The sequence below is a fragment of the Sceloporus occidentalis genome, unplaced genomic scaffold (assembly GCF_023333645.1).
Source record: "Sceloporus occidentalis isolate IW3139 unplaced genomic scaffold, rSceOcc1.0.p SCAF_450, whole genome shotgun sequence".
Lineage (NCBI taxonomy): Eukaryota > Metazoa > Chordata > Lepidosauria > Squamata > Phrynosomatidae > Sceloporus > Sceloporus occidentalis.
In genome coordinates, this window is record NW_028317430.1 from 183,150 (window position 1) to 206,792 (window position 23,643).

General features: G+C 51.5%; 2 protein-coding genes across 2 annotated transcripts; one reads left to right on the forward strand and one right to left on the reverse strand.

Annotated features, from left to right (window-relative positions):
* The first annotated feature begins 782 nt into the window (after positions 1-782).
* Positions 783-14,340, forward strand: LOC149271914 (mitogen-activated protein kinase 15-like). The gene is made up of 14 exons (XM_089507012.1): positions 783-851; positions 1,212-1,310; positions 1,856-1,885; positions 3,166-3,256; positions 8,315-8,445; positions 8,674-8,837; positions 9,619-9,758; positions 10,110-10,167; positions 10,239-10,376; positions 10,568-10,673; positions 11,216-11,504; positions 11,625-11,755; positions 13,635-13,799; positions 14,137-14,340. The coding sequence occupies exons 1-14, from the start codon at positions 783-785 to the stop codon at positions 14,338-14,340; spliced, it is 1,815 nt and encodes a 604-aa protein (XP_089363138.1).
* A 6,256-nt stretch (positions 14,341-20,596) lies between these two features.
* On the reverse strand, positions 20,597-22,790 carry LOC149271915 (co-chaperone protein HGH1 homolog). Its single transcript, XM_089507013.1, has 6 exons — positions 22,255-22,790; positions 22,072-22,172; positions 21,871-21,969; positions 21,629-21,720; positions 21,277-21,399; positions 20,597-20,737 (listed from the first exon to the last, which is right to left on the reverse strand). The coding sequence occupies exons 1-6, from the start codon at positions 22,788-22,790 to the stop codon at positions 20,597-20,599; spliced, it is 1,092 nt and encodes a 363-aa protein (XP_089363139.1).
* Between the last annotated feature and the right edge of the window lie 853 nt (positions 22,791-23,643).

Below are 23,643 nucleotides of genomic sequence, written 5' to 3' on the forward strand. Positions count from 1 at the left end.
GGGGGGGGGAGAAGATACAGGTAACTGCACCGGGGGGGGGGGAGAAGATACAGGTAACTGCACCGGGGGGGGGGGGAGAAGATACAGGTAACTGCACCGGGGGGGGGGAGAAGATACAGGTAACTGCACCGGGGGGGGGAGAAGATACAGGTAACTGCACCGGGGGAGGGGGGGAGAAGATACAGGTAACTGCACCGAGGGGGGGGGAGATACAGGTAACTGCACCGAGGGGGGGGGAGATACAGGTAACTGCACCGAGGGGGGGGGAGATACAGGTAACTGCACCGAGGGGGGGGGGAGATACAGGTAACTGCACCGAGGGGGGGGGAGATACAGGTAACTGCACCGAGGGAGGGGGGGGAGATACAGGTAACTGCACCGAGGGAGGGGGGGGAGATACAGGTAACTGCACCGAGGGAGGGGGGGAGATACAGGTAGCAGCACCGAGGGGGGGGGAGAAGATACAGGTAACTGCACCGAGGGGGGGGGGAGATGATACAGGTAACTGCACCGAGGGGGGGGGAGATGATACAGGTAACTGCACTGGGGGGGGAGATACAGGTAACTGCACCGAGGGGCGGAGAAGATACAGGTAACTGCACTGGGGGGGCATACAGGTTACTGTATGGAGGGGGTAGGGAGGATACAGGTCCCATCTAGTGGATGTCAGCAAGCCTTTGGGTGTCACACCGTATCCTTCGTGCTCCTCGTTACAGGCTGCAGTCTGGTTGTGTACAGCGCGTGATATGTGTTCCTGAGACGGTTGCTACGGTACCAGCAGCATGAGCGGCCCCGAGGTGGAGGATCACATCTCGCAGAAATATGATATTAAGAAGCGTCTGGGGAAAGGGGTAAGTGTGGCGGGACGCGAGGAGGGCACACGCCAGCAGACGCCTAGAATGGGCCCTGGGACACCCTGCCATAGAGGTCGGAAGCTTCCTAGACCTCTGAGCTACTGGGGTGCAGTCGCCGGGTTCTCCCCCGGTCAGGGGGCATCTAAGGCAAAGTACGCCTAGAGGTGACCCTGAAAGCAGATATGCACATACCCCAACACTGCCTCGTACTGTTGCACAGGAGCCCCTAGACCGATGGGGCATGAGGTGTTCGTACTTCATTAGTAGTAGTGGAAAGCCTCCCTCTCCATCTTCAAGACCCTCTGGACCTGCCCGAAGTACAACATGCGCCACCGACCACTCTCGCTGTCTCCGCAGGCATACGGCATCGTCTGGAAAGCCATCGACCGCAAGACGGGGGAAATTGTGGCCGTGAAAAAAATCTTTGATGCCTTTCGCAACCGAACAGATGCTCAGGTGAGACCCCCTTTAACCCTTCGGAGCCATCGTGTTTCTGTGGGGAGGTGGAGGAGCGTGATGGGGATTCTTCTTATAGGGTTAACTCCAGCGAAGTGTCACAGCAGAGGGATAATGCGTCTCTGCAAATGGCCCTTAAGGGTTGGAAGCGCTCTAACCTGTGTGCGATATACCCGACTAGAGATATATGTAACAACTAGATTGTAAGCTCCTGGGAGCCGGGTCCTCTTCTCTCTTCGTGTGAGTGACAGCGCCCCCTGCTGCCCGGAGGCTTTTAAATACGTTAAAATGAGACATTGACCCCAAATCTTCCCCCAGAGCGGCGTAGGAGGTAATCGCCTCCCCCACACGTGATGAAGCCCAAAAGGGTCTGCAGAGGGTTTCACATCCGCCACTCTGTAGTTTACCGGGTGAGACGGAGACTCGAGTATAAAAAGAATGGAGGGGCGACGGTATTGCTCCGTGTGCTGCGAGGAATGACACGCTGATTTGGAGTGCAAGCCTTTGGGTGCGCTCAACTTTCTCATCTTTCTCTTGCTTTACAGAGGACGTTCCGGGAGATCATGTTCCTGCAGGTGAGAGGGGTGCTGTAGTCATAACTCTGCCATCAGAGACCACCCTGTCTTACATGTGAGGATTACCCCCAACCCATATACACAGGCTGCCTAACTGCCCCTTTGTGTCCTGAGTCATATGCCCCAGCGCTACGGAATTTGATGGCGCTATACAAAACAATAAAAAATAATAATACATTTATCCCACCCCACAACATACCAAATACACCACTATGCCCTGTGTTCCCTGGGCAGGTAATTACTGTTTCTTCTGCCCCGCAATACACAGGCTGCCTATCGCCCCTCTATACCCGGTGCCCGTTACTGCCCCACAATACACAGGCTGCCTATGGCCCCCTCTATACCCAGTCCCCATCCTGCCCCACAATACACAGGCTGCCTATGGCCCCCTCTATACTCAGTCCCCATCCTGCCCCGCAATACACAGGCTGCCTATCGCCCCTCTATACCCGGTGCCCGTTGCTGCCCCACAATACACAGGCTGCCCATGGCCCCCTCTATACCCAGTCCCCATCCTGCCCCACAATACACAGGCTGCCTATCGCCCCTCTATACCCGGTGCCCGTTACTGCCCCACAATACACAGGCTGCCTATGGCCCCCTCTATACCCAGTCCCCATCCTGCCCCACAATACACAGGCTGCCTATGGCCCCCTCTATACTCAGTCCCCATCCTGCCCCACAATACACAGGCTGCCTATCGCCCCTCTATACCCAGTCCCCATCCTGCCCCACAATACACAGGCTGCCTATCGCCCCTCTATACCCAGTCCCCATCCTGCCCCACAATACACAGGCTGCCTATCGCCCCTCTATACCCAGTGTCCATCCTGCCCCACGATACACAGGCTGCCTATGGCCCCCTCTATACTCAGTCCCCATCCTGCCCCACAATACACAGGCTACCTATCGCCCCTCTATACCCAGTGTCCATCCTGCCCCACGATACACAGGCTGCCTATCGCCCCTCTATACCCAGTGCCCATCCTAACCCACAACACCCAAAACGTAGGCTGCCTGTCGCCCCTCTATACCCAGTCCCCATCCTGCCCCACAATACACAGGCTGCCTATGGCCCCCTCTATAACCAGTCCCCATCCTGCCCCACAATACACAGGCTACCTATCGCCCCTCTATACCCAGTCCCCATCCTGCCCCACAATACACAGGCTGCCTATGGCCCCCTCTATACCCAGTGTCCATCCTGTCCCACAATACGCAGGCTGCCTGTCTGCTCCATGTGCCCCTGCAGCACTTCAGGATCTGTTGCTTTTCTGCAGGAATTTGGAGAACATCCAAACATTATCAAACTGCTGAATGTGATCCGAGCCCAAAACGACAAGGACATTTACCTGGTGTTTGAGTACATGGGTAAGTTCGGACTGCTCGGGGTAATTGGGGTATGTCTGCACCCTTATAGGATGATGGGAGTGGCCGGGGTAATTGGGGTACGTCTGCACCCTTACAGGATGATGGGAGTGGCTGGGGTAATTGGGGTATGTCTGCACAGGATGATGGGAGTGGCCGGGGTAATTGGGGTATGTCTGCACAGGATGATGGGAGTGGCTGGGGTAATTGGGGTATGTCTGCACAGGGGTATGTGTGAGCGGATCACACACTTGGGAATCGTGGGTAATATATTGTTGGGGTAAATACAAAGTATGTATATTTGTAATATGTGCTTGATTAAGTTTATGTGTGTATATATGTATGTGTGATAGCTGCAAGCCACTTAGGGGGGAAGTAACAGGAAGGACAGCTGTAAGATATAGATATCACACCTATACACTATGTAGAGAAGGAAGGAAATGCATCACCTGGAGATAGGCATGGGAAACATAGCAAGTCAATAACATCACACGGTGGGGTCTTGGGAACACAGGACAGGGATCTCATTTACACATCAATAGAGAAATCCCTTAAAAAGACATTGTAGAAACGCATAGAAAAAGACTGGATTGGTGAGTCTCACCCTTGGCACATCACCCACGCAGCATACACATTTAGCAGCAGATATTAGATAGATGGGATGTTCGTGAGTGGTATGAATGATTGTCATCTGTATATCACTGTAACTCTGGTTTTGTCTTTGCTGTAACATTAATCTGGGTAGATTCTAATTAAAGCTCTCTCTCTGGTAAGAATCTTGGGTTGGCTGTTTTATTGTAATATCAGGTAGAAAACCTTAGTAAACTAGACATACCGTATTGGCTCGAATATAGGCCGCACTTTTTCCCCCCACTTTAAGTCTTTAAAGTGGGGGTGCGGCCTATATTCGGGGTCTAGCGCCCGACAGGCAGCGGGGTTAGGATACAGATCCCCCGCAGCGGTGCAGGGGACCTGCATCCTACTCCCCGATATGCTCAGACAGCCTCCCCTGCCAGCACTTCCCACGGGGGGGGGGTGCCGGCACGGGAGGTTGTCTAAGCGCATCGTGCGGACCGTCCCCGACGCTTATTGCGTAGATGTCCCCCGCCGGCCCCGCAAGACACCCGGGAGTCTGCTCCGGTAAGTCGGGGGGGGGGGGGCAGAGGACAGTGGCAGCATATCTCGGGGAGGGAGGAGGACAGTGGCAGCATATCTCGGGAGGGGGGGGGGAGGACAGTGGTAGCATATCTCGGGGGGGGGGAGGACAGTGGTAGCATATCTCGGGGGGGGGAGGACAGTGGCAGCATATCTCGGGGGGGGGGGGACAGTGGCAGCATATCTCGGGGGGGGAGGACAGTGGTAGCATATCTCGGGGGGGGGAGGACAGTGGTAGCATATCTCAGGGGGGGAGGACAGTGGCAGCATATCTCGGGGGGGGAGGACAGTGGTAGCATATCTCGGGGGGGGAGGACAGTGGTAGCATATCTCGGGGGGGGAGGACAGTGGTAGCATATCTCGGGGGGAGGAGGACAGTGGCAGCATATCTCGGGGGGGAGGAGGACAGTGGCAGCATATCTCGGGGGGGGAGGACAGTGGTAGCATATCTCGGGGGGGGAGGACAGTGGTAGCATATCTCGGGGGGGGAGGACAGTGGTAGCATATCTCGGGGGGGGAGGACAGTGGTAGCATATCTCGGGGGGAGGAGGACAGTGGCAGCATATCTCGGGGGGGAGGAGGACAGTGGCAGCATATCTCGGGGGGGGAGGAGGACAGTGGCAGCATATCTCGGGGGGGGAGGACAGTGGTAGCATATCTCGGGGAGGGAGGACAGTGGTAGCATATCTCGGGCAGGGAGGACAGTGGCAGCATATCTCGGGGAGGGAGGACAGTGGTAGCATATCTCGGGGGGGAGGAGGACAGTGGCAGCATATCTCGGGGGGGGGAGGAGGACAGTGGCAGCATATCTCGGGGGGGGGGCAGTGGTAGCATATCTCGGGGGGGAGGACAGTGGTAGCATATCTCGGGGGGGGGGACAGTGGCAGCATATCTCGGGGGGGGGGGGACAGTGGTAGCATATCTCGGGGGGAGGACAGTGGCAGCATATCTCGGGGGGGAGGAGGACAGTGGCAGCATATCTGGGGGGGGGGGGGACAGTGGTAGCATATCTCGGGGAGGGAGGACAGTGGTAGCATATCTCGGGCAGGGAGGACAGTGGCAGCATATCTCGGGGGGGAGGAGGACAGTGGCAGCATATCTCGGGCAGGGAGGACAGTGGCAGCATATCTCGGGGGGGGGGGGAGGACAGTGGTAGCATATCTCGGGGGGGGGGGGGAGACAGAGTGGCAGCATGTTTTTTTGGTGCTTTTTTAAAGAAAAAAACTTTCTTTAACCCCTTAATGACAATTGCCGGTCCTGGCACGGCACGGAAAAGCATGTGCTTTACGACAATTGACGTGCCAGGACCGGCACGTCTTTAAACGGGTGCAGAAAGCGATCTACTATCGCTTTCTGCACCCAAAAAGCGTTGCTGAATGCCTCGACCTCGAGGCATTCAGCAACGCCGCGATCGGCACGAAGGGGCCATCTCTGGCCCCTCCACGGGGCGTCAACATCCGCCATACTTTGTATGGCGGCGGACGCCCGTTTTAAAAGCGTTTAGGAGGCGATCGACGATCGCCTCCTAAACTTAAATGGTGTCGCTGGAATGCCTCGATCAGGAGGCATCCAGCGACACCACACACTAACCTTTTGATGGGCTGTGTCACAGCCGCAGCTGCCGGCAATCTTCGCCATCAAGGAAGATGGCCGCCGTCCTGTAACAGGAACCACAAATTTTAAAAGTTCGCTAGATAGTCCAGACCATCTAGAGAACTTTGGCTCCACTTGCAGGTTGAATACAGGTACTGCATTCACCATGCAAGTCAATGGAGCCCAGCTTTCTAATCACAGTGTGATTAGTAAAAATAAATTAAAAAATAAAATAAAATTAATAATAATTAGAAAAAAATAGTAAAAAAACAGTAAAATGTAAAAATCATTTCCCACTGATGTCACTATCAGGGGAACCTCCAAGTTGAAAAAAAATGTTAATTTTTTTTAAAAAAAAATAAAAAAAATATATATATATATATATAAAAAATATATTTTTGTGAGCAAGTCCTAAAATTAGCATATTAGCTTAAAACAATTCTCGCATGGAAAGAGTTAAAATACTGGCATATTAAATGCCCGTGGGGTGTCTACTTTTAAAAAATGTATGATTTGATGGGGTAAATTGAATGGGCCAGGTTCAACAACGTCCCAATTAACACGGGGGGAAGGATGGCCACACATCTAATTTCCAATTAGAAAAATGCACACGTACCAAATGTGGCCTTTTAGTTCCCCCCAAAAATGACACACCCATGCATGTGGGGTATCACTGCACTCAGGAGATGTTGCTGAACACATTATGGGGTGTCGTGTGACAGCGGCATATACCAGGAGCTGTAAATTCATACATAAAGTAGGTGTGTGTGGGAAAAATACACACACAAAAATATTGCTGCAAACTTTGAAAAAATGCTGGTGGTAAAATATGTGCATGCAAAGAGTTAAAATACCAGCATTTAAAATACCCTGTGGTGTCTAGTTTTGAAAAATATATGGTTTTGTTGGGCACACTGAAATGGCCTGGCTCAAAGATGTACCAAATAGGGCATGGGCAGTGGATCCCAAATGCCAAAGTTCAACATTGAAAAAAGCGCATGCCCCAAATGTGGCCCTTTTGCCCCAAAACAGCCAGGCAAAATCATTCATGTGAGGTATCGCTGTACTCAGGAGATGTTGCTGAACACATATTGGGGTGTTTTGTGATAGTGACATATACGAGAACATTTTAATTCATACCTGAATTAAAATGTGTGTGGAAAACCAAATGCAAAAAAATGACTACCACAAAGTTTGACAAAGACTGGTGGTAGATATGGTGCATGGAAAGAGTTAAAATACTAGCATTTGAAATACCCTGGGGTGTCTAGTTTTCAAAAATATATGGGTTTATTGGGCACACTGAAATGGCCCGGCTCAAAGATGTACCAAATAGGGCATGGGCAGTGGATCCCCAAATGCCAAAGTTCAACATTGAAAAATGCGCATGCCCCAAATGTGGCCCTTTTGCCCCCAAACAGCCAGGCAAAATCATTCATGTGGGGTATCGCTGCGCTCAGGAGATGTTGCTGAACACATATTGGGGTGTTTTGTGATAGTGACATAAACTAGAACATTTTAATTCATACCTGAAGTAAAATGTGTATGACAAAACAAATGCAAAAAAATGACTACCATAAAGTTTGACAAAGACTGGTGGTAGATATGGTGCATGGAAAGAGTTAAAATACTAGCATTTGGAATACCCTGGGCTGTCTAGTTTTCAAAAATATATGACTTGATGGGGTAAATTGCATTGGCCGGGTTCAAAGATACCCGAAATGGCACATGGGGGGAAGAATTACCAGATTTGGAAAAAATGGCTTTGAAACAATGTCATCTAAAGAAAGCCCTTCTTGTCCTGAAAAAAACAATATCTAATGTGTGTGGGTTCAGTAAACGGGAAAGAAGAAAATTACAGCTAAACACAAGCAGCGCAGAAATGTTAAAAAGGCCATTGTCACAAAGGGTACAAAAAGTAAAATCAGCCTTTGTCTCGAAGGGGTTAAAAAAGCACCAAACTTTTAGGGTGCGGCCTATATACGGGGGCGGCCTATATCCGAGCCAATACGGTATATATTATCTGGAAAGGGGGATACGGTTATATGTTAGTTCTTGGAGGAGGTAACACGGGTATTACATTTATCATTAATACACAACGCAGAGCGGATTATTATCCACGCATATCAATTGGTGGTATTGGTTTGAGAGAGAAGTATATAAAACATATATGACCGGCAACGCTGGTGTTTGTGAATAAGGGTAACGGGCATCGCGGGATCCATAGCTAAGAATATGTTGCAAAGTCAAAGCAGACCATTGCCGGTGCCTCCCTGCCGGCAGCGCCCGCTAACCGATTAAACTGTCTTTCAGAGACGGACCTTCACGCCGTCATCAAGAAGGGGAATCTGCTGAAGGACATCCACATGCGGTACATCCTGTACCAGCTCCTCAAGGCCACCAAATTCATCCACTCGGGCAACGTCATCCACCGCGACCAGAAGGTGAGGGTCCGGCTGCGCGTCATTAAATCCTCATTAAATGCTTGCCTGTCCCCGGCCCGCTCTGTCTCTGAACGTTAACTCATTAGCGTCCGTGACAGTTGGGGTAAGACGAAGCACCCAGCGCCCTCGCTTTACCGGCAAGGCGTTTAGTTTGTCGTGTCTGTGTTGGCGCCCGGTGCATCTGTCTCCACGCACACGAGACGTTCTCCTCTCCTTTCCGTTTAATAGCCGTCTAACATACTGCTGGATGCCGACTGTCTGGTGAAGCTGTGTGACTTTGGCCTGGCTCGCTCTCTGTATCAAATCCAAGAGGACTCTGGGAACCCGGCGCTTACGGAATACGTCGCCACACGGTGGTACCGGGCCCCTGAAATCCTGCTGGCCTCTCACAGGTACTGTGCATGCGCAATGTGGACAAGTGAACAGTAGACCGTTGCCATTCATTAACGTTGCTGAAGGCACCAGGGGTATCTGTCTTTCATTAATGTTGCTGAATGCACCGGGGGTAGAAGCGGAGGAGATGCTCCTGCCGGTATCGCTGGGGTATCTGTCTTTCATTAACATTGCTGAAGGCACCGGGGGTAGAAGCAGAGGAGATGCTCCTGCCGGTATCGCTGGGGTATCTGTCTTTCATTAACGTTGCTGAAGGCACCGGGGGTAGAAGCGGAGGAGATGCTCCTGCCGGTATCACTGGGGTATCTGTCTTTCATTAACGTTGCTGAAGGCACCGGGGGTAGAAGCAGAGGAGATGCTCCTGCCGGTATCGCTGGGGTATCTGTCTTTCATTAACGTTGCTGAAGGCACCGGGGGTAGAAGCGGAGGAGATGCTCCTGCCGGTATCACTGGGGTATCTGTCTTTCATTAACGTTGCTGAAGGCACCGGGGGTAGAAGCGGAGGAGATGCTCCTGCCGGTATCACTGGGGTATCTGTCTTTCATTAACGTTGCTGAAGGCACCGGGGGTAGAAGCGGAGGAGATGCTCCTGCCGGTATCACTGGGGATCTGTCTTTCATTAACGTTGCTGAAGGCGCCTGGGGTAGAAGCGGAGGAGATCCTCCTGCCGGTATCGCTGGGGTATCTGTCTTCTCTGGTTAGCGATGTTAAGCGTTAGTAGCCGTGATGTGTGCGGTGTGACTCCGTGTCCTGATCATGCATGATCTCCATCCTCCGCAGATACACGAAGGGGGTGGACATGTGGAGCGTCGGCTGTATACTGGGGGAGATGCTGCTGGGTAAACCTCTCTTCCCAGGGACCTCCACAATCAATCAAATCGAGAGGATCATGACCGTGATCTCCCCGCCGTCTCAGGAAGGTAGGACCCGGACCCGAGGCGTCTCCCCGTAACGGTGTCCTGTTTGTGCATTAAATTGCTCTTGGTCTGCACTTCAGACCGCCAGAAGCTGAGATTATTACTGAAACAGAGGCCAGCTGTGTAAGGGCCACAGAGATGGGGGGTGGGATTGCAGGCTGGCCGGGCGGGGGACAGACCCTCGTGCCGGTAGGGAGCGCCGGCGGCCGGTAGGAAGTTCGCTATTGTAAGGTTGGTGTCACTTGGTATGGTTTTTGTTTGAGGTCCTCCGCTGAGTCTGCCTCTTTACCTCTATGATATCACAGTGTTTATTCATTGTGTCATTTATGTAACCCCCCCCATCTCATTTCTTAGACGTCCTGGCTATAAAATCGGAGTACGGAGCCTCGGTTATCGGCAGGGTGAACCCGCGGTAAGCATATAATCCGTCGCTCTGAATATATGTCTGTGGCCGGGAGGCTGAGCTCTCTGTCCTGTGTCCAGTCACAGGCTGTCTCTGCAGGAGCTGCTTCCACCCGCCTGCCCCCCGGAAGCTCTGGATCTTCTCCACAGACTTCTGGTCTTCAACCCTGACAAGAGGCTGACGGCCGAGGAGGCGCTGCAGCACCCTTACGTGAAAAGGTAATGCTTACCCCTGGGGCAGGATGGGTGGGCACGCGGGGGCACTTTACCCCTGAACCATGCTACCCCTGTACGATAGAGGGATTAATTAGGCCTGGGTCCTGCCATAAGCCGAGCCTGGAGGCGTAGGATTTACACCGCACTTCTTCCCTCTTTCACCCGTCCTTCCGCTTGCTGTTCCCTTCACTCAGGTTTCACTCTCCAGTTCGCGAGCCGGCACTGGATTATGATGTCATTCTTCCCGTGGATGATGATATCCAACTTTCTGTGGCTGAATATCGCAACAAGTTGTACGAGGTAAGAATCTGCACATGCGGTTACCCCATCCGTCTGGTAATGCTGCCAAGTAAATGAGCAACATCGCCCGGGTATTCACCGTAAAGACTGACTGCCGAGGGGGCCGCTGTTATGGTAGTGATGCGCCTGACCGCCGAGAGGGCTGCTGAGGAAGAATAATTAGTCTGTCAGTCAGCAATGGCTGCTGGGCTGTGGCTTCCTCGTTGGTTCTTAAGCTTGGCGATGCTGCGTTTGGGAGACCTCTGCCAAACGGCACAAAGCTCTGCGTCCCCTGAACGCTCCACAGGGATTCCCCACCAGGAAGGGGGGGTCGCCGGGTAGGATGTTGGGAGAAGGGCAGGTTTTGGGAAATGAGCCCCGCTGTCAGGCTGCAGTAGAGAAGCTGCCGGGCGGTTGACGGTTGGAGTTGGGTTAGGAATCTCCAGGTTATGCCTCGGTGTCCACATGAGAAGATTCCGTGTCCTGCATCATGTATGACTTACTGTGAGAACGACACGTAAAGAACATGCTATAAACGAGCAGTCGCTGCTGTCTTCCCACAGATGATACTGGAGAGGAAAGTGATCACGCGAAAACAGAAGCGGCAGGTTCTCAAAGAGAGCGTCAGCTCCGCGGCCAATAAGTCAGCGGAGGCCAAAAACGCACGTGAGCAGGGCACAGATCCGTCCAGCAAAGCCCAGACTGCTCCCGCGGGCAGGAATCAGGAGCCTCCGGGTAACGGCATCCCCCAAAACCCCAGCCCTGCATCTCTCACAAAACCCGACAGCTCACGAAACGGTCTAAAACCCAAAGCACCCTCATACAACCCCATAACGCACCACACGGCGCAGGGTGAGTACCCAGAGACGGCCGGCACGACCCCCTGCCCCGCTTTTACTGGCCTTGCATGTCGTCCGGTGTCTAATCCATGCTTTGTCTTCTTATTTTGCCCATTATTCCCCCCCTGCGTAGCTGGCTCAGGGGACTGGCGAGGTTTGCAGAATGCATCCGGTCTCCACCATAACAAAAAGCCTGGGCGCCAAAGCAACCAAGAACAGCCGGCGGCCTCTCAGCCAGGGGCAGATATCAGTGCAGCCCAGGGGGTAAGTATACTGTCTGTATGGGGGGTGGGTGTCTCAGGTACCTGAGCAGCTACAATGTATTTATTATCTGGGTTACCGAGGGTCATGGGGCTGTCTCTGCCTACCAGATGCAATGCATACAGTGCCGAGTAGTGATGGGAAGTTCGGATCATTAAAGTGAATCGGATCATTTCGATTCGTTCACTGAAATGATCCGATTCATGATCCGGATCTTCGGATCACTCAGTGCGTCTGCACGGAGTTACTGTTTTCCAGTAACTCCGTGCAGGCACACTAACGATTGGCCCCGCCCCTTTCATTATGAATCCTCCCCCCTGCCTCCAGTGATGTCAATGAAGGCAGAGAGTCGTTCAAAGATTCGGATCTTACAGGGATCCGAATCTTACAGTGATCCGGATCATTGTAAGATCCGGATCATTGTAAGATCCGGATCTTTAAACGACTCTCTGCCTTCATTGACATTCTAATCATTCAGAGAATGTCACCATACTGTTATAAATAATACATTAATAATCACTGCCCCCAGGATTTACATTCCCCTTTACCTGCAACTGCACCTTAAGCTAACTTTATTAAATTAATTAAATTAACCCTCACCATTAAATTAACCCTAAACACCCCATCAACCATGACTGCCCTAAAATTAACCCTTAACACCCCATCAACCATGACTGCCCCTAAAATTAACCCTTAACACCCCATTAACCATAACTGCCCCCAAATTAACCCTAAACACCCCATTAAGCATAACTGCCCCTAAATTAACACTAAAGACCCCATTAAGCATAACTGCCCCCAAATTAACACTAAAGACCCCTGTTGGTTGAATAACTGCCCCCAAATTAACCCTAAACACCCCATTAAGCATAACTGCCCCCAAATTAACCCTAAACACCTCATTAAGCATAAATGCCCCTAAATTAACACTAAAGACCCCATTAAGCATAACTGCCCCCAAATTAACCCTAAACACCTCATTAAGCATAACTGCCCCTAAATTAACACTAAAGACCCATTAAGCATAACTGCCCCCAAATTAACCCTAAACACCCCATTAAGCATAACTGCCCCCAAATTAACACTAAAGACCCCATCAACCATACCAATTTATTAGGTAATTTATCTGGAGTACATGCAATTAATTTAGGGGCAGTTATGGTTAATGGAGTATTTAGGGTTAATTTCAGGGGCCGTTATGGTTAATGGGGTCTTTAGGGTTAATTTCAGGGGCCGTTATGGTTAATGGGATCTTTACGGTTAATTTCAGGGGCAGTTATGGTTGATGGGGTATAAGGGTTAATTTTATGCTGATGACTGAGGGTTAATTTAATTAATTTAATAAAGTTAACTGTAGGTGCAGTTATAGGTAAAGGGGGGGCAAACTCAGGGGAATCTAAATCCTGGGGGCAGTGTGAACATTATTAATGTATTTATTTATAAAAGTATGGTATCAGTGATATTCTCTGAATGATTCGAATCTCTGTAAGATTCGGATCCTTGTAAGATCCGAATCATTCGACTCTTCGGATCATTCGACTCTTCGGTTCATTCGACTCTTCGGTTCATTCGACTCTTCGGATCATTCGACTCTTCGGATCATTCGACTCTTCGAACGACTCTCTGACTCTATGAGTCATCGTTCCTGTGTGAATTAATGAGCTGTAACCTGACCCCAGAGTGCTCTGCAGATGACTCACAGCTCTAGGATCAGGTTACAGCTGCATGATTCACAGACTGAACCGCTACAAACGAATCGTTCAGTCTAGTGAACCGACTCATCCGGATCACTAAAAAGAACCGGATCAAATGAACGATTCGTTCATGATCCGGACATCACTAGTGCCGAGTATAACCGATGCCTGTTTATCCCTTCCTCCAGGCAGGGAAGGGCACTGAGCCGCGAGGACGCACCGCCCCCGTTACCAGAACCCGCTCTTTATCCCTCACGCAACAGGCTCGGGCCGCAGCGTCAAACAGCCCTCTGACTCGGAAGGACGCGGCCCCCATGGGAGCAGTGAGTGTGGCAGCTGTCAGCGCCAGGCTGGTGAGTGCAGCCGGGGGGGGGGGGGGGGGTCATCAGTGTGTGTGTGTGTCGGGGGAGGGGGCAGGCTGTGCTGTGCATTCTACGGCATCCACACGCGAGACCCCCTCTGTGTCAAAAAGAAAACCCGCCTGTGATCTCCTGATGGGCGAGACGGAGCTTTCTCTACACACGCAATGCCGAGAGATTCGGCCAAAGTGTGCCATGGGGGCATTAGTCTTTATATATGCGGCTGTCCCGTATAGCAGCCGACGTGTCTCCCGCCTGCCGGGCTGCGCCCGATATCCCCTATTTATTACAGGAATGGGGCCTTCCTCACTAAATGTGTCTTTCTTCGTAGAACGTGCGCACTCCCGTACCCCAGCCTCGCGATCTGCGTTCTGCTCAGAAATGTAGCAGGAAGATGTTCCAGGTCACGGCCAACGTGGGAGCCGCCGGCGACCCCAAAGCGTCTCTCCAGAGTTACACGCAGGCGTATGGCACGATCAGCAACGCAGCGCTGCAGAGCTTATCCCTACAGAACAGCGGCAAAGGAGGGACGTAAGAGGCCGAGGCGCGCTCACCGCCCGCGCGGCTCCCTACAGAACTTTATAAGTGCCTGAGCCGGAGTCCCGCACGAGGACGACCCGGTGACGCCACATCCGGCACGAGACCCGGACGCATCCACCTTGTGCCTTGTCACGGACCCGGGGGGGCTGGTCAGACCTCCAAGCTTGGCCTCCGTCGCCTCCCGTGAACTGTACAGAGTGTAAATCCTGTGATTAAAGAGGCAGTCCCTGAGCGATGCGTCTCCCTCCTTTAGGGTAAAGCGGGGTAACTTTACAGGAAAGCGCGTCTCTCATCTAAACCGATACCTGTGCCGCCTGCCGCACCGCGCCGTATTCTGCACTGCAACGAGAATATTGTTTAAAGCCCCACATGGGGGTTACAACCTTAGGGAAGCCGGTAGTGGAGTCATGAAAGGTATCCAAGCGGAGGTGGTAATTAATGACTTATTGTGAATAAACAGGTTTGCTTAATAATGTATATTAAAGACGAGCTGAAACCACAATGCTCCTGTCAGCTCTCCGTTTAGTAAATAAACCCCGGTGTGCAAAGAAGGGGGTATCTCCAGGAAGGGTTCTCCAGCGGTGATCCAAGATATAACTCCTCATCCCACACTGACCACGGGGCAATTACTGGGAAATTCCTCAGCAGGGTAACTTTAATAGATGGGGGGGAGAGGCAGGGTGACTCGTCAGCGCAGGCTTCCGTAGTTGAATGTCCAGGGTGAAGAAGCGCCTCTTACTCTCGGCTGGGGGGGAGGGGTGTGGTTGGTTGTATAACTGAGAAATCTGCACCGGGAAGGGGGGCAAAACAAGAGATGCTTCCAGGGCCAGACTGGGACTGAAAAGCAGCCCTGGAAACATTTGGTGAGCGGCCCCGTATAGTTTATCTGGCGGTCGCGCTCTTATACCCACACGCACCCCTTATACACACCTGAGTCACACTATTTACCATACAAATAACTATAAAACATTCTTTTATCGCATTATTTGTATGAAAATGCCAGAAAGCAAAGTGTTAAACGGCCCTAATAAATGAAATGCATTAAATATAACGGAATCAAAACATTTGCTACTCCGAACATTTTTAGATGAAAAAGTTCCATTTTATTCAGTAGAACAAAACAGCGATCGCATTATTCTTCACCATATTCTTATAAGACATTTTTGGCTATTAATAAAATCACAACTATTCTAGCGCTGCGTCGTCCAATAATACCTCCCCCCGGATACATCATTAACCCCAACTGTTCCAGCGCCGCGTGGTCCAATGATACCTCCCCCCGGATACATCATTAACCCCAACTGTTCCAGCGCCGCGTGGTCCAATGATACCTCCCCCCGGATACATCATTAACCCCAACTGTTCCAGCGCCGCGTGGTCCAATAATACCTCGCCCCGGATCAGTGGCGTCGCTACAGGGGGGCAAGGGGGGGCAATTTCCCCCCCTAGGTTATTCCTTGCCCCCCCTGTTGCCCCCCCCCCGCCGAATTTGGAACCATCCAGCGGATTGCCCAGGACAGTCCCGCAATGGGACTTTAAGTCCTGGGCAGCCTGAAACGCTTTTTTTTTTTTTTTTTGGACTCGGAGGAGAGACCGCAACCGCTCGGCCCCCCTCACTCTCCTCCACGAGGCCTCTACCTCCGCCGCAGTGCCGGCGTTTCATACTGAGCGCCGGTATATGACATCATATCCGGCGCTCAGGAGTGAAGACAGAAGCCTCGTTCTCCCGCCGCAGGACTTTAAAGGTGAGTGAAATACAAAGGGGGTGAGTAGGGAAAGAGGAGGGAGAGGGGTTAGAAAGTGATAAGGGAGGGAGAAGGGGTAGAATGTGATAAGGGAGGGAGAAGGGGTAGAAAGTGATAAGGGAGGCAGAAGGGGTAGAAAGTGATAAGGGAGGCAGAAGGGGTAGAATGTGATAAGGGAGGCAGAAGGGGTAGAAAGTGATAAGGGAGGGAGAGGGGGTACATGTTAATGAGTGAGTATGAATTAATGTGTGGATGCATTGTGTGAATGCGTGAGAGTATGCATTAATGTGTGAATGAATTGTCTGAATGAGGGAGAGCATGCGTTAATATGTGGATGAATTGTCTGAATTAGGGAGAGCATGAGTTAATATGTGGATGAACAGTCTGAATGAGGGAGACCATGAGTTAATGAGTATGTGTGTATCATAGATGTGTAATTGTGGAAGGGCAAAGATGGCACTCACTGGGGAATTCTCTCTGACAGCCGGGGAAGGTCTGCGCAATGGACGCAGACAACCCCCCCTGCTAGCCGCACCTCCTTCCGCCTGCAGCGGAAGTCTACACGCTGCCCGGACAACACACCGGAAGTCAGAAGCACCGGTAAGTTTTTGTTTTTGGGGCGGGGGGGGTGTTAAATGGGGGGCATAAGGCATTTCTGTAGGCAGAGTGCTCTATGAAATGCCTTTTAACCCCCTTAATGCCACTCTGCCTCCAGAAATGCCTTTTAACCCTCTATACGCCACTCTGCCTCCTGAAATGCCTAATACCTCCCTATATGCCACTCTGCCCCATAATATGCCTTTTAACCCCTAAATGCCAGAGTGGCATATAGGGGTATAAGGCATATCTGGAGGCAGAGGCAGAGTGGCATATAGGGGGTCAAAAGGCATATAATGGGGCACAGTGGCATATAGAGGGTTAAAAGGCATATCATGGGGCCCAGTGGCATTTAGAGGGTTAAAAGGTATATCATGGGGGCCAGTGGCATTTAGAGGGTTAAAAGGCATATCATGGGGCCCAGTGGCATATAGGGGTTTAAGGCATTTATGGGGCAGAGTGACAAGCCTGGGGGCAGATGTGCATAACTGGGGGCAGGTTGGAAAATAAAAGGAATTAAAAACAAAATATTTTTCTCAATCATAGCTTTTATTAAAAAAAATAGTTTACATGAATTAACATTTACTATAGGAAACTTTTTTCCTATAGGGTCGTCTTATATTCAGGCTTTTTCTTTTTTTCCTAAATTAATATTCAGATTTTGGGGGGGGGGGGTCGTCTTATAATCAGGGTTGTCTTATAATCGAGCAAATACGGTAATACCTGCAATGCTGTTTCCATGTATTTATTTGATCTATACCTGCAATGCTACATTTTATATATTGTTATTGTATACCTGCAAATACAGGATTTGTATGTCTGATTCTGTTGATTTGATATATACAAAGAAAAAAAAAAAAGGGGTCGATCCAGCACTTGAATGAAAAAACTTCCCACTTTATTTAACTTCAATATTAAAAAGCATAGTTCACACCTCACTGCACCTATGTGCACAGGAGACCGAAAATCTGAACGCGTTTCGAACGGCACCCCGCTCTTTATCTGTGATAAATGATAAATGATTATCTGTTTATATGTGTGTGTGTTTGGTTATCTGTTTCCTGGCAGTTGGAATTATTTAATTTATACTTATCCAGAGATAAAATGCCCTCCTGAAGTTGTAGTGACTTCAGGGGACAAAACATTCAAGGCCCTGAAATCATTTAGTGGAAAAGTTGTGTTATTTACGCTATAATATTTATGATTTACTACATTGTGGCTTCAGGCTTCCCATGTTGAATGACCGAGTATTATGTTAGTCCAATAACAAAAGTATCATTCCATAGCACATTACTTTTGGCAATATATATATATATATATTTTCTCAGTGGTATGATTTAATGGTGGAAATTATGAATGCCCCCCCAGTTTGACTGTGGTATCTTGTGTGCCCCCCCTATATATTGTTTCTAGAGTCGCCACTGCCCCGGATATATTATCAACCCCAACTGTTCTAGCGCTGCATCATCCAATGAATTCCGCGTTCCAGATTTTTTTTTAAATGCACACAGTCCATGGTGCAAAGTGGTCTGCGCTATGTTTATGTAAAAAGGTCCTCTCTTATAGGGGAAAGACTAAATCAGTTCTTACAACTTAATTGGGTTTCACTCTGAAGATCCCAACCACCATTCAAGTTTCTGCGATTAATCCTTTGTGATAAAATATGCAGATTGAAATAAGAGAAAATAACACAAAACCTTTACTTTTTCAAGAAAGTTTTGTCCTCTGAAGTGACTACAAATTCAGGAGGGTATTTTATCTCTGGATAAGTAAACATTAAATAAGTCAATTACTAGAGTAAGTACAGTGCACACACCAACACCCAGACACACACACCAGGACAGGCTCTGCCACACCGACACCCAAACACACACCAGGACAGGCTCTGCCACACCAACACCCAAACACACACACCAGGAACGGCTCTGCCACACCAACACCCAGACACGCACACCAGGACAGGCTCTGCCACACCAACACCCAAACACACACACCAGGACAGGCTCTGCCACACCAACACCCAGACACACACACCAGGACAGGCTCTGCCACACCAACACCCAAACACACACACACACCTGGACAGGCTCTGCCACACCAACACCCACACACACACACCAGGACAGGCTCTGCCACACCAACACCCACACACACACACCAGGACAGGCTCTGCCACACCAACACCCAGACACGCACACCAGGACAGGCTCTGCCACACCAACACCCAAACACACACACCAGGACAGGCTCTGCCACACCAACACCCAAACACACACACCTGGACAGGCTCTGCCACACCAACACCCAAACACACACACCAGGACAGGCTCTGTCACACCAACACCCAGACACACACACCAGGACAGGCTCTACCACACCAACACCCAGACACACACACACACACACCAGGACAGGCTCTGTCACACCAACACCCAGACACACACACCAGGACAGGCTCTGCCACACCAACACCCACACACACCAGGACAAGCTCTGCCACACCAACACCCAAACACACACACACCAGGACAGGCTTTGCCACACTGAAGCATAAAATATGTATTTTCTACACTGCTTTGTCATTACTTGCCCCAAACCAGGTCCCCCTTTAGTATTGATTACTGTCTTCCCCCTACAACACAACCTTGTGTATTGCCCCCTTTGTGCATTTATACTCCCACACCCTTGTGTATTTATGCCCCAACTAACCCCCCTCCCTTGTGTATTGATGCCCCCACCACTTTTGTATTGGTTAATGTGATGCCCAAGCACACTTGTCTATTGTTGATGCCCCCTACCGGCATGTGTATTACCCCAAGCCACACACACCCTGTTTATATTGATTTCCCTTTTTGAAGGCATGCACCGAAATGACAATTCTGGCCCAAAACCGAAAATTCAGGGATTTACTTGGCCGAAAATTAAACCTCCTTAAGAAAAAAAAATAACCACACTTTTATTATTGCTAAAAATGCAACAACAAATTGTCGCTCTTATCGTGGTGCTCTCTGCCTACCTCATTTGTGCCTTACTATTGCTGTGATGCTGTGTACTGTCATGTTGTTCTTCAATAAACGGAGAATTGAAAAAAAAAATGCAACAACAAATATATGATTGTTATATTTTAGCAGCATTCACACTCCTATCATGCAAACTCAGCCAGTACATGCTGGAATCTAGGTATGCCTGGGCATTATAGGAGTGTGATTGCTGTTAACAATCATATATTTGTTGTTGCATTTTTAGCAATAATAAAAGTGTGGTTATTTTTTTTCTTAAGGAGGTTTAATTCTCGGCCAAGTATATATTGTTATTGCAGTTTTTGTCCAATTTTGGTGTGTTTGTTTTTTAAAAAAAATGGTTAACACACCAAAAAAATCAATAAGAATATATATATATATATATAATGTCTAACAGCAATCACTTTGCGGCCGCAGACATGTTGCCCCTGCGCCCTTCTTATTGGGCAGGCCTAGCGTGCCCGGCCAGCACGTCACATGAATATCGGGGGCATTTTATGGGGTGACTGGTGGGGCACCAGTCCTGACATTCCAGAGAACGGCCCTGGGCACCTGACGCTTGGCAGCCGCACTCCTCCCTCGAGAAGCATGAGCCCTCCATTGCCAACGGCCCTTCAGGATCTGCAGACGCACGAAGCGTAATAAATGGGAAATGAAAGAGAGCGGCCTCTGAGATTACACCCTGAACGGAGAAGGATCCGGACGTACCTGCCAACTGCCCAGCAATATTGCTTTCATTCCCTGCACCCTGACCAGCTTCAGCAAGAGAGCTGGCAATAAGCTGACACTCTATTGGTTGCTTATTACCATGGTAACAAGCAGCTATACTGAAGACCACCTCGTATAAAGAAAGGGGACGGTTCTGGCAGAATTGGTACGAAGCGTCACTTTATTTGGTCCCCTTGTCAGGCTGCAGCATCTTCTCCTCCTCCTCCTCGTCCAGCTGCAGCAACTTCTCCTGCAGCTCAGGCGGGACTTCAACTTCCAAGAGATTCTCCAATCCCGGAGCCGGCTCATCGCTTATCAGAACCTGAGAGAGACCGAGAGACAGTCGCAACCTGAGAGACATTCAGAACCCGAGGGAGACGGTCGCAACCCGACAGGCCGAGGGAGACGGTCGCAACCCGACAGGCCGAGGGAGACGGTCGCAACCCGACAGGCCGAGGGAGACGGTCGCAACACGACAGGCCGAGGGAGACGGTCGCAACACGACAGGCCGAGGGAGACGGTCGCAACACGACAGGCCGAGGGAGACGGTCGCAACACGACAGGCCGAGGGAGACGGTCGCAACACGACAGGCCGAGGGAGACGGTCGCAACACGACAGGCCGAGGGAGATGGTCGCAACCCGAGAGGCCGAGAGACACGGCCGCGACCCGAGAGACCGAGGGAGACGGCCACCACCCAAGAGGCCGAGGGAGACAGAGAGACAGTCAGAACCCAAGACCCCAAGAACACAGCCCCCAACATTTGGGCCCCATCCCCCTCCATCTTCGTTCCACGAGGTCAGTTTGCTAGATTTTCCCCAAATCTTTAAGAACCCCAAGCTTAGGAGACATCGAGGCGGACCTGCACCAGCTTCTCGCAGGCTCTCTTCACGTCGGACGCCGTCTCCCAGGAGTGCAGGGATCTCATTATCAGGTACGCTCCTTTCTGCTTCACAACGCGGCGTCCCTCGGGGGTGGCACAGAGCTGGAAAAAGAGCCAATCGACAGAGTCAGAGGGCGAGCCAAGACAGGGGGGCGAGCCAAGACAGCGGGGCGCAGGGAGAGCAGACAGGAGGAGAAATCGTTTCTCATTATTGGCTGTTTCTTCAATAGCAACCCCTCTGTTCCGGGGCATTACTGCGCCGCGTCCCTGTTACCCCTGGAGGGTTAAGTCAGGCTCAGCACGAATGTTTACCCCCCCACACCCCACTCACCAGCTGCACGCTCTCTACGAGCATCTTCCGGATGTCGGGGTCCGGCTCTCTCTCTTTATCCTCTGGAAGGTACTGGAGATCAGGAGGGAGAGCTGGAAAAAGCAGCGTGGAGAGGGGGGAAGAGACCAAAGCCATGATGGAGAGAGAGCAGAAAAGTTCTAAAATCCCCCCCACCAAAGAACGCCCCGCCACCCGCACGCTCCCTCCCGTCTTACTCTCCCTCCCCGGCTGCCCCGCCTTACTCTCCATCTCCTCCTCGCTGTATTCTTCTCCTCCAGCCAACGGCAGCAACAGGAATGGCAGCAAATCCACATCTTCCCCCAACAGCCACGCGTGATCTCCTAAGCAGCACAGGGGCAGAACGGGACAGTTACAGGGGGAGCCAGTTACGGGGGCCCTGTGGTGGTGCGGTTACAGGGGGGGGGGCAGTTGAGGGCACTTACTGTGGTTAAAGCAGCAGTTCCGTAGGGTCCCCACGATCCCTCCCCTGAGCAGCGTGGAGCCGGCGCAGCGAGTGTACGGCAGCAAGCGCTGGAGGACGCACCTTCGACACAGACACGCGTGTTACACGCCACGCACACACCACACCTCCAATTCCAATACCCCACCCCCTCCGCAGCCCTCACCTCGTCCGGTCCAGCATGAAGTGTCGGCCCTCGGGGAGCTGCGTCAGGTTACACAGCAGCGGCCCCAAGTACTGCAGAGTGGCCTTCGGGTTGTATTTAGGGGTGCAGATCATATCCAAGAGGCGACTCATTCCTGCCGCCTGCAGATCGCCGAGCACCGAGCGGCACGTCTCCTCCTCCCGGCTGAGGTTACACAGCGCCGTGCACACCGAGTCCGCACACGCGCAGCCTGGGTCCTGCAGGCGCTCCAGCAGGGTGGGGATGAGGGCCGGCGTATGCTGCAGGAGGGCCGGGTGGGCGCAGGGGTCGGCGCTCAGATTCACCATTAGATGATAGGCGTCCTGGGTCACCGCGGGGGAGGGGTCCGCGGTCAGCTCCAGCACGGCAGGGAGTAGTCTGGGCTCCTCGCAGAGACTCCGCCGGCCCTCATGGGACCCGCTCACCCCCAGAATGTACTCCAGAGCCCGGCTCTTCACATCAGCGCGGGCCCTGGGGCCCAGGAAGCCGAGGAGCTCTGTGCACAGAGCCGGGTCCATGTCAGGGGAGGACCTATGGGGAACAGAACAGCCTGAGACACGGCTTCCCGACCATCACCCGCCACCCAGAGACCCCCTTATATCCCCCAGATTACCATTGGGAGGAGGGCACAGCAACAACTCCCATCACACACACAAATGAATACAAGGAAACACCTACCAACTGCATTATACTATAAGTAGAACAGCCTCCCATCAGAGGTGGTAGAAGGTAATACAGTGAGGGGATTAAACATGCATGGGATAGATAAGTGGAACACTCTCCCAGCAGAGGTGGTAGAGGGTAATAGAGTGATGGGATTAAACATATGGCTCCTGAGACCAGCGGCTGATCACCGATACCATGGGCCCCGCAGCCTCACTCATCACTATCACCACCGCGTCCAAACCGCCCGCCCACGGTATACGGCAGAAGTATGAAGCCGGCGATATACGGGTGTTCGGGTTTATACTGAGGTTTTACTCACTTGACTCCACGTGGATAAACTTCCGTCTCATATTTGACGTGTATAGATCGGAACCAATCAATGAAAGGGGTGGGGCTTATCGGCGTCCATCTTTGTGCTCCTGAATGATCGTTTACTCAGGCACGTGACCACGCGGTGGGCGTGGCATGTACGAGACTTTTGCGTCTCTGACTGACTCCCGCTTGCGGTACTTGTACCTCACCCCCCCCCCCGTAACGGAGAGTGTCCCCTGTCCCGCCAAGCTCTCCCGGGAAGCCTACAGCCCGTTCCCGCGCCCCCGGTAGAGCGGCTGTAGTTATTCCAGGGTATTGAAATAGCGCCAGCAGATGCCGCCACGCGTTAAGGTAAGGTGGGGTGAGATTAATAACATTTAACGGACAATATCC